The sequence below is a fragment of the Salvelinus fontinalis genome, chromosome 9 (genome assembly GCF_029448725.1).
Source record: "Salvelinus fontinalis isolate EN_2023a chromosome 9, ASM2944872v1, whole genome shotgun sequence".
In the NCBI taxonomy this organism is placed as follows: Eukaryota; Metazoa; Chordata; class Actinopteri; order Salmoniformes; family Salmonidae; genus Salvelinus; species Salvelinus fontinalis.
This window is the reverse complement of record NC_074673.1, coordinates 42,369,370-42,380,751: the sequence shown is the minus strand read 5'-3', so window position 1 is coordinate 42,380,751 and position 11,382 is coordinate 42,369,370. Positions and strand designations below refer to the sequence as shown.

Below are 11,382 nucleotides of genomic sequence, written 5' to 3'. Positions count from 1 at the left end.
AGGATTTTGGAAGAAGCTAACCAACCACTTAGCTAGATAGCTAACTAGATACTAAATTAGCGAACAAAATGCACAACTGCAGAGCATTTAGCACATTTTAGCCCGTTACCTTAATAGTTATAAGATATCTAGCTGGCAAACATTTAGTTGTGAATTCCATACGTAAGTAGTTCGCCTGACGCGTGCTGCACAACAGTGAGAGACTCACAAGGCTCCGGTCTTTCGTCGTTGTGTGCTTATAAAGAAACACCACATGACTGGGGATTACCGGTAAACTTCATAATGAAAGATTATGTGGCAGATGTACATTAAGATTGCGATCTTCTTTATCTCCTAACCTATATAACAAGTTGACTGCAGGGATTTACTTTAAGTACAGTAGCTTTAAATATGAGAATTTATTCAAAAACTTCAGAGAAATTGTTTAAATGGTATTGAAAAAACATCCTGTGGCTATTTCCAAATACCCCGGTATATATGGTATACAATACCCCGGTATATATGGTATACCACCCAAGCCTATCTCTGGCCTCTCATCCCTGAGTCAGTCTGAAAAGGTCAAAGGCTCCATGTCAGTCATCTAGAGAGCTGTGTGATTGTGAATGGGGTTGTGTGTGTATTTACGTATCCAAGCAGCAGTACAATGATCTCACCAGACCTTACAGTAGGCTCTGAAAATAAAGGTATCCTTCCACTCAGAGCCTTCCCTGTCTTGGCAGTCTGTGAGCACATGGCTACACCCAGGCCTTTTCCTGTCTGGATGGGAATATGGAGCAGAATAGATCCTCTGATTCTACACTGATGTAGTATAAATAGAGATCATTGTCCTCTCTTCATACATGACAGCTTGTTTATTGTTGCTTTTCTAACGGTTGTCAAGGCATATGCTGTTTATACATTAGATACTACTGGTATGATTCATTATTTTGAGTTCATATTTTGAACTTTAGTTGAAATGAAGTTTTCATTTACGGAGAGGATTCTGTGTTAGTTTGTTCATAGGGTCAAAGGGTTAGGTTCCGTATTTGTCTGTGTCATACCTGTGTCATACTGTATCACTCCCCAGACAAAGACACGGTCTGTCCAGCCCAGGGAGAAGAGAAGGGAAAGAAGGAATCTCTCGAATACACGGAAGACTCTACACTGGTGAGTTAACGTTTCAAGTGTCAAAGTTTATTCTCCACGTGCACACGTGGAAAACAGTACAGGGAAGTTGATACTTTGAGAGCTTTTGTCAACAATGCAGTGATAGTAATAATAGTATAGACAATAATAGAAAAAATAGAAAACATATAAAAATTAAGACATAAATTAACAGACGCCTCACAAGTCCTCAATTGGCAGCTTCATTAAATAGTACCCACAAAACACCAGTCTCAAAGGTTAACAGTGAAGAGGTGACTCCGGGACGCTGGCGTTTTAGGCAGAGTTGCAAAGAAAAAGACATATCTCAGACTGGCCAATAAAAAGAAAAGATTAAGATGGGCAAAAGAACACAGACACTGGACAGAGGAACTCTGCCTAGAAGGCCAGTATCCCGGAGTCGCCTCTTCACTGTTGACGTTGGTGTTTTGCGGGTACTTTTTAATGAAGCTGCCAGTTTAGGACTTGTGAGGCGTCTGTTCCTCAAACTAGACACTCTAATGTACTTGTCCTCTTGCTCAGTTGTGCACCGAGGCCTCCCACTCCTTTTTCTATTCTGGTTAGAGTCAGTTTGCGCTGTTCTGTGAAGGGAGTAGTACACAACGTTGTACGATATCTTCAGTTTCTTGGCAGTTTCTCACATGGAATAGCCTTCATTTCTCAGAACAAGAACAGACTGACGAGTTTCAGAAGAAAGTTCTTTGTTTCTGGCCATTTTGAACCTGTAATCGAACCCACAAGTGCTGATGCTCCAGATACTCAACTAGTCTAAAAAAGGCCAGTTTTGTTGCTTCTTTAATCAGCATTACAGTTTTCAGCTGTGCTAACGTAATTGCAAAATGGTTTCCTAATGATCAATTAGCCTTTTAAAATGATAAACTTGGATTAGCTAACACAACGTGCCGTTGGAACACAGGAGTGATGGTTGCTGATAATGGGCCTCTGTACGCCTATGTAGATATTCCATTCAAAATCAGCCGTTTCCAGCCTAAATAGTCATTTACAACATCAACAATGTATTTCTGATCAATTTGATGTTATTTTAATGGACAAAAAATTAGCTTTTCTTTCAAAAACAAGGACATTTCTAAGTGACCCCAAACTTTTGAACGGTGGTGTAGATGTAAACAGGAGTAGTAGTGACCAGTAGCAGAATAAATACATATATACTAAATGTAAAAGCAATCCATAATCAATGAACAGCAGCGTAATGGTAGTAATACACCTAGTCAATAATCATTATTATCATTATATCACGTTCATGTTTTTATCAATTTACAGATCGAAAAACTCTTGGTACTCTAATGATTTGGAACAGAAGTAAAACTCTGACTCCTGTCCCCACAAATCAGTTGAAGTCACATATAGTCTGATTAATGTAACATTTTTCATGACTGGGAGATCATTTGTTTCTGGGAAGCGATTATCTTATCGCTGTTCCATGCCAAGCATTCCCACCTGACCTCACTAAATAAACCCTTTTTTTTTCATGTTGTTAGCGTTCACTTTTGGGAAAGTCCGTACAAACATGACGCACTTCTCGGCCTGACAAGCTGAACTCTGCCTTCTAAAGGTCAGGTGGGCAGATATGGGAAATCTGTGGCCACGTGTGTGTGTGTGTGTGTGTGTGTGTGTGTGTGTGTGTGTGTGTGTGTGTGTGTGTGTGTGTGTGTGTGTGTGTGTGTGTGTGTGTGTGTGTGTGTGTGTGTGTGTGTGCCCTACCTTGTTTAACCAGGAGGAGAGAGAAATAAAAGATGACCTCACCGTCTCTTCTCTCCCCTGAGAGGAGTGATATGAGGGGTGAGAAACAAGCCGTAGAGAGGGAGGCAGAGATAACAGAGTCCCACTGACAGTAGCTGCAGCAGCAGTGTGAAGACAGGGAGGAAGGAAGGAAGTGTCTGATTAGCAGTAGGAGACATCCACACCAGCAGGTCAGGGCACTGCTCTCCCACGCAGCTCTAGAAGCCCACCTTTTCCTATGGGAAGCCATATTGTTTCCTACCGTTGTCATTCTCTGTTTCTGACTACCTGGTTCTGAAAGGTGACCTTCTATTGTATAGTAGGTCTTGTGTTATGGTGAGGGACTGACCGTGCAGTTGTGGGCAGGCATCCTCTGTGATTTTCTTTGTAAATCTCTATAATTTTCTTGGGTTGTTTTGTGTGGTGCGGAATTGTCAGCATAGTCCACAGGGCCTATGTGACTGAGATGATGTCATAGTGTATGCTTCAGCCATGTCATATCTCTGTTGCGATCACGCCGCAATCTGCAGGCAACTTTCTTCTGGTATGATAATTGTCTTCATGCAAGAAGGATTAGGTGTATTGTTCAGCGGTGATTTAGTTCTGCAATTCACCCCCCTCTTGTGAATGTGGCTAAGCTGTGCTGCTTATCTGTAGAGTGGCATGTAGACAGGGCCACTGTAACCGCTCTCTCTTGGCCAGACTCCCTCTGTACTTCATTGTTAGCCTTTGAGAGGAATTACACTGTAACTCTGGAGGACTGTCTTATAAGAAGCTCACCAGGTAAAACACAACAGCCAGCCAGACAGCCAGAAGTCTGTGGCACGTAAACCACATACGTCTCAGAGGAGAAGAATGTTTCAAAACTCTTTTATGAAGATCTTTTTCAGCGTACTAGGTCTAGTTTCAGTTAGAGAATTAAGAGGCAATGTAGTGTACTCTTTGAATGTCTATCAGAGTCAGACACTGGATGGAACCAAGGCTGTGGGTACCACAACACTTAGTACGAGGATCAGGGTACATCTGATTTTTAATGTCAGTTAGAAAATAGAAACAGAGTTTGTAGACATGATGTATACAGTAACTGACTGATTGGCTCTGAAAAGCCAACTGACATTTACTCCTGAGGTGCTGCCCTGTTGCACCCTCAACAACCACTGTGATTATTATTATCTGACCCTGCTGGTCATCTGAACGTTTGAACATCTTGGCCATGTTCTGTTATAATCTCCACTTGGCACAGCCAGAAGAGGACTGGCCACCCCTCAGAGCCTGGTTCCTCTCTAGGTTTCTTCCTAGGTTCTGGCCTTTCATGGGAGTTTGTCCTAGCCACTGTGATTCTACATCTGCATTGCTTGCTGTTTGGGGTTTTAGGCTGGGTTTCTGTACAGCACTTTGTGACATCGGCTGATGTGAAAAAGGGCTTTAGAAATAAATGCGATTGATTGATTGACTATGAGACAGCTGAAGATTGGGTGCAGTGCAGGACTCATTCATGTCTTCCTATTAGCAGCTGTTGAAGGTCCATGCCGGGGCCTGCTCCGCTCAGTGTTCTTCCACCTGAAACAAATATCTGCCAGTGCCAGCCAGTGAGAGTGAAAGCAGATGCCATTTCTCAGATCCTTTCAGTCTAATTCAGTTTGCTCCAGCAGTGTTCCTCATTGTTCTGTTGATGGAATCACGTCATTGATGTCCGCCTCGCTGATTATGACAGCCTGTCAGAGAGACAACCTGTGAGCTGTTACAGAGTGGAGGAGCTGCATGGAATAATAATTTGGTGCTAACGTTAGTCGCCAGGAGAGGGCAGTCTAACATCAACTGGAGCCGCATTTTGGTTGACGGACTCCGCACCAGAGGTCTGTTTGAACGTGTTTGATGGCCAAAGTTTTCAACGATAAATAGAGAATGTATACAAAACAACGTAGAGCACTACAGTTCAGAATTAGCCTCGACATTACATTGCTATAAAGTGTGATGCAGAATGTTTGGTTAATTGATTTGGATGAATGCAACACAGCTTTTAGTGTCAATGAGTTTGTGTGAGGTACAGTTGAGTAATCTTCGTAAAACAACTGCGAGTACTGCAGAGAGCAGCCAGGAAAGGAGGAAGTCCTGACAGACTGTGCTGCTGCTGCCTGCCAAAACCATAATGAATGTTCCTGCCAGCTCTGTGTCCTCAGGCACCCTCTAGTGTTGTGTTCTGGTATAACTACCTCCCGATGTGTACTGCATTTCAAACGGTTAACAAGAAAAATACAGATTACATAAAAAATATATTTTTGCCAGAAAGTTTGGTTCAGTAATATATTGCCTGTCTTAATCTTGCAGAGGCATGCTTAACAGCCTGCATTCTAGTCAGGAATTGTGATGGTTTATGATTTTTGAGTTTTCACAGGTTACCAAACCAAGCATGATGAGACTGTTATAAATCTGCCACTCCTACCTACTGCAGTGGAATGGGCTGCCTGGGCACTGTAGGTCCTGAGGCTGCTCGGTGCATAAAATGAAGGATATTCTCCTCCATATTGTTTGGTTTGGGGGAAAGCAGGGGGTAGCTAGTTGCGGTGAATTCTTCAGTGAGTCTGTTCATCGCTCACTGAATCTGACTAGGGTGGGTCTGGCTGTCTGTGTGTCTCTTTACCTACGTCCCTATTCCTTCCCATTCATCCTCCTCTCTGGTATCTCTTCCCCTCCCTCTGTAGTTGTACAGCAGGATATGAGGACACACGCAACTGTGCAGTTTGTTCCTCTCTCTCTCTCTACCTAGGTGCTGTTGACTACAGGTCCGATACCAGTCCAGAACTCCATAGGTGCCCAGTCTCAGACCCTCTGTGTATGAGAATAGAAGCCAGTTCTTTGTTAGCACAAAGAGAGGCTGGAAGAAATCATGAAGTATTGATCAAATCCCCCCCCGTAGTGGTTTTAACCAATGAGAATTGCCATTCTAGAAAAGTCCCCTAAACATGATTAGCATGTCACGTATCTGGGTCTGTTGTTTTCCTCCCATAATGTTACAAGCCGTGCCCTGGGGAATAGTAGGAATTGGGGCAAGTTGCTCTTGTTTCCAGGGGTTGTGTTTCGTTCCACTCAGCTGCCCAGACGTGTTAAGACCGAAGGAGCCCCAACCCTCTCTTTCTCTCTCTCTCTCTCTCTCTCTCTCTCTCTCTCTCTCTCTCTCTCTCTCTCTCTCTCTCTCTCTCTCTCTCTCTCTCTCTCTCTCTCTCTCTCTCTCTCTCTCTCTCTCTCTCTCTCTCTCTCTCTCTCTCTCTCTCTCTCTCTCTCTCTCTCTCTCTCTCTCTCTCTTTCTCTCTCCGTCTCTCGCTCCCCCCTCTCTCTGTCTCTCTCTCTCTCTCTGTCTCTCGCTCCCCCCCCTCTCTCTCTCTCTCCCTCCTCTCTCTCTCTGTGTGTGTGTGTGCGCGTCATGTGGACAGTTTGTAATGGTTGCCATGGTTCTAACTGTTTGTCCGTTCCATTGATGACTGTCTGCAGATGTGTAGTTTTTTTCCCCTGCTCAAGTGTTTCACACAGAGGACACTTCTGCTTTCTCCTCAGCTTCGGCACCCAGGGTTTGAGAACATGTTACACGCATTGAGATTCCAATTCTAAGTGATACGCTTGGGGTGTTTTTGATCATGAGGACCATGTTTATACTTGAATAAAGATAGAAAACATATGATTTTAATTCCTAAAGATATTGTCCTTATTAGCAGTGTTATTACATCAAACCTATGGGACAAGCTACAGCAGTTGACTATGTCTCTAGTTATAGTTTATCTTATCTGTTCCTCCTCACTGCACAGTGTGTAGGAGAGCATCCCTCTTCTGGAGCCAGCCAGTATGCAGGTCATGCATCACAGTGGCTTCTCTCGTGGCTGGCTGTCTGCCTTATCAGTCTGTTTCCATAGACACTCTCTACCTGCCGCTCAGCATCACAGCACCCACTGGGTACAGCTGTTCAGCTCGTCGCCACACGGAGAAACGGGGGGGAGAGGAAATAGATGCAGATTGACGAGAGGATAAGAGGAGTTGAAATTTAAGAATTGGAAAATGGAAAAGAGATGAATAGGGGAAAGGCGAGAGAAAAAAACGGCCGTGAAAGAGAGGAGAGGAGGGAGGAGTGTGTGTGAGAGAGGGAGAAGGAAAAGAAGGGAGGGTCAGACTGAGGGGCTGGTTCTGCGAGCAGATGTGGGAAGAGTTGCTCATTTCCCCCAAACTTCACAAAGGACTCCACAAGCCTGAGCTTCATGTTGGAATCTAGCGCCTTTCTGTTAATAACCACTACTTTTCACTGCCTGGAAAGATGTACGAGCGACACAAGCGGAGGTATAGTCTGCGTGGAAAGGGGGAGAGAACAGTGGATGTCGTTTTGATAAAGGTACGAATGGACAGAGAATCTTTTTACTTGCCACATGTGTGAGAGAGCGCTCTACGCCTGTGGATGTGGTCATGGAAGAGAGAAAAAATACAGGCTGTAGGTTTTCTTAGCAAGTTTTCATCTAGCCTTTCTTCTCTGCTGTATCCGCATGGTAACAACTAAGATTTCACATCTACACTGGGAAGATGACTGTCACCTTTCGTGTCACGGGAGAGTAATTTACTCTCTCTGTGTGTGTTAGTATTTGTCCGGATGTGTCTAATTTTTAGCCGTTCTTCAGTGTGTGCTCAAGAGGTGTGGAGTGTTTGTGAGCCGTTATTAGGTGGGCTCACTGACAGCCTTGAGGAGTGTGCTCTCAGGGTGGACTTTGTCTTTGGATGGAGAATGAAGGCCTGCTGGCCAGATCTCAGGAAGTGGTCCATGCTCTTTTCTCTCTCTTTCTCTTTCTTTCTTTCTTTCTTTCTCTCTCTCCCTCTATCTTTCTCTCGCTCTTTATTTCTCTTTCTCCCTCTCCCTTTCTTTCTCTGTCTCCTCTCGCTCCCTCCTCCTCTCAATCTCTTTCTCTCTGTTTACTTTGGATGACACTTCGTCTGTGTGCAAAGTGTGAGTCACGGCATACAATGCTAGGATTCTGAATGTGATGCATATTCTGCTGTCTGTGCGTGTCGGGATTGTATATAATTTATGTAAACTTTGTGTAAATTCTTCTGTCTGTGTTCTGTCTCCAAATGTTGTCTATTACTAGTGGCACCATATCTGATTTTGATCGGTTTTGCCTCAAGTATCACGTCAAAGCCTGCCTCATCTAGCTCAACAGATTCATTCGATCAAATCGTGTTTTTCCACAGAGACACACAGCTACAAGCTCCGAACTCAGGAAAACCCTGAATTTGTGTTCTGCGAAACACAATGGCACGGCGGTGCTTTCAGCATAAGGCAAGGGAGGTGTTTCAGTGACGTGACAAATCAGTGCTCCACCAAACCGCTCAGGTTTAAGTCATATTTTCAGCATCTCTTCACCACCACTTTGAGCATCTCTCTGTACTTTAGCTTGGTGGGACTGGGAACAGCGCTGTAATTCCAGTGGAATGTGGCATGTGGGCTCTGGGTTGGTGAATATATATACACTGCTCAAAAAAATAAAGGGAACACTTAAACAACACAATGTAACTCCAAGTCAATCACACTTCTGTGAAATCGAACTGTCCACTTAGGAAGCAACACTGATTGACAATAAATTTCACATGCTGTTGTGCAAATGGAATAGACAAAAGGTGGAAATTATAGGCAATTAACAAGACACCCCCAAAAAAGGAGTGATTCTGCAGGTGGTGACCACAGACCACTTCTCAGTTCCTATGCTTACTGGCTGATGTTTTGGTCACTTTTGAATGCTGGTGGTGCTCTCACTCTAGTGGTAGCATGAGACGGAGTCTACAACCCACACAAGTGGCTCAGGTAGTGCAGTTCATCCAGGATGGCACATCAATGTGAGCTGTGGCAAAAAGGTTTGCTGTGTCTGTCAGCGTAGTGTCCAGAGCATGGAGGCGCTACCAGGAGACAGGCCAGTACATCAGGAGACGTGGAGGAGGCCGTAGGAGGGCAACAACCCAGCAGCAGGACCGCTACCTCCGCCTTTGTGCAAGGAGGTGCACTGCCAGCGCCCTGCAAAATGACCTCCAGCAGGCCACAAATGTGCATGTGTCTGCTCAAACGGTCAGAAACAGACTCCATGAGGGTGGTATGAGGGCCCGACGTCCACAGGTGGGGGTTGTGCTTACAGCCCAACACCGTGCAGGACGTTTGGCATTTGCCAGAGAACACCAAGATTGGCAAAATCGCCACTGGCGCCCTGTGCTCTTCACAGATGAAAGCAGGTTCACACTGAGCACATGAGCACATGTGACAGACGTGACAGAGTCTGGAGACGCCGTGGAGAACGTTCTGCTGCCTGCAACATCCTCCAGCATGACCGGTTTGGCGATGGGTCAGTCATGGTGTGGGGTGGCATTTCTTTGTGGGGCCGCACAGCCCTCCATGTGCTAGCCAGAGGTAGCCTGACTGCCATTAGGTACCGAGATGAGATCCTCAGACTCCTTGTGAGACCATATGCTGACACATGCACATTTGTGGCCTGCTGGAGGTCATTTTGCAGGGCTTTAGCAGTGCTCCTCCTTGCACAAAGGCGGAGGTAGCGGTCCTGCTGCTGGGTTGTTGCCCTCCTACGGCCTCCTCCACGTCTCCTGATGTACTGGCCTGTCTCCTGGTAGCGCCTCCATGCTCTGGACACTACGCTGACAGACACAGCAAACCTTTTTGCCACAGCTCGCATTGATGTGCCATCCTGGATGAACTGCACTACCTGAGCCACTTGTGTGGGTTGTAGACTCCGTCTCATGCTACCACTAGAGTGAGAGCACCGCCAGCATTCAAAAGTGACCAAAACATCAGCCAGTAAGCATAGGAACTGAGAAGTGGTCTGTGGTCACCACCTGCAGAATCACTCCTTTTTTGGGGGTGTCTTGTTAATTGCCTATAATTTTCACCTTTTGTCTATTCCATTTGCACAACAGCATGTGAAATTTATTGTCAATCAGTGTTGCTTCCTAAGTAGACAGTTTGATTTCACAGAAGTGTGATTGACTTGGAGTTACATTGTGTTGTTTAAGTGTTCCCTTTATTTTTTTGAGCAGTGTATATATATTTATTTACTGGTAAGGAAGGACACTGTATCTATCTGAGAGAGCCCAGACCAAAGCAGAGCATGTTGGAGCGCTTGGACAGAGTAGAGTGGCCTGTGGATTTGAGGTTTGTGATAAGAGGCCAGGCTGCGTCTCTGGGGCCAGGCGTCAGGCTCTATCTTTGGGCATGGGACCTGGGAATTCTCCCCTCTGCTCTCCATCATCTCTGGGTGTCAGAACCCAGGCCAGACTAGTTTTGGACAGGCATGAGGCTGGACTAGATTCGGATGGCTTCAATACAGAGGGGAAGAGATCTGCTTAGGAGATGACTTCTTCCTAAAGGATGTCATTATGCACAGGTTTGTTATATATATTCAAAGGGAATAGACAAGATGGTCCATACTAGATGGCTCTATTGCAATTCCACCCCAAAAATGAAGATGAATTGTGGTCAGATCAAAGCTCCCCTTCCTTAGCCTTGGTCCTCCCTCTCAGGCTGTGTGTTGTGTTCCCTGAAGGGCGAGGAGGGCAGAGTGAACTTGGTGACAGATAGACCAGGGTAGAGCGTCTTTCGAGTCCAACTCCTGGGAGAAAACATGTCTGAAATGTTTTTCACCAGTTATGTCTCTGCTTCAGAATAACTCCACCTATTCCAAGGGTGTGTATTGATTGTTTGGGCCTAAATTAAGCTTGGCAGTGTTGTTGTTTCTGTCTGCACTGTAAGTACTGTAGCAAAGCACTTAAATGTAGCTCTCTCCAAGGACATTCCTCTCCCTTGCTGTGCCTCTGAGTCATGCCAGACATTGGCTGTCACTGTGGAAAGTGCAAGTCTGAAGTCTGCCATTCGTTATATTGGGTTTATTTTCACCAGGGACTTCCTTCTCAACCCACATGTATCCATTTATAGCTGATCATCTCCTTTTCCCAGGCAGCGCAGGAGACTGATCTACTAGGCAGCGCAGGAGACTGATCTACTAGGCAGCGCAGGAGACTGATCTACTAGGCAGCGCAGGAGACTGATCTACTAGGCAGCGCAGGAGACTGATCTACTAGGCAGCGCAGGAGACTGATCTACTAGGCAGCGCAGGAGACTGATCTACTAGGCAGCGCAGGAGACTGATCCACTAGGCAGCGCAGGAGACTGATCTACTAGGCAGTGCAGGAGACTGATCTACTAGGCAGCGCAGGAGACTGATCTACTAGGCAGCGCAGGAGACTGATCTACTAGGCAGCGCAGGAGACTGATCTACTAGGCAGCGCAGGAGACTGATCTACTAGGCAGCGCAGGAGACTGATCTACTAGGCAGCGCAGGAGACTGATCTACTAGGTAGCGCAGGAGACTAATCTACTAGGTAGCGCAGGAGACTGATCTACTAGGCAGCGCAGGAGACTGATCTACTAGGCAGCGCAGGAGACTGGAGACTGATCTACTAGGCAGCGCA

The 11,382-nt window shown here is 45.7% G+C and overlaps 1 protein-coding gene across 6 annotated transcripts in view; it reads left to right on the top strand.

Moving 5' to 3' along the window:
- The window catches only part of LOC129862634 (A-kinase anchor protein 13-like), a 98,064-nt gene that overhangs the window by 48,418 nt on the left and 38,264 nt on the right, over positions 1-11,382 (top strand). For all 6 annotated transcript variants that reach the window (XM_055934483.1, XM_055934481.1, XM_055934478.1 and 3 more), the window contains exon 8: positions 1,067-1,146. In XM_055934483.1, coding sequence (XP_055790458.1) covers positions 1,067-1,146 — 80 coding nt within the window. The remainder of the gene's footprint in view (positions 1-1,066; positions 1,147-11,382) is intronic.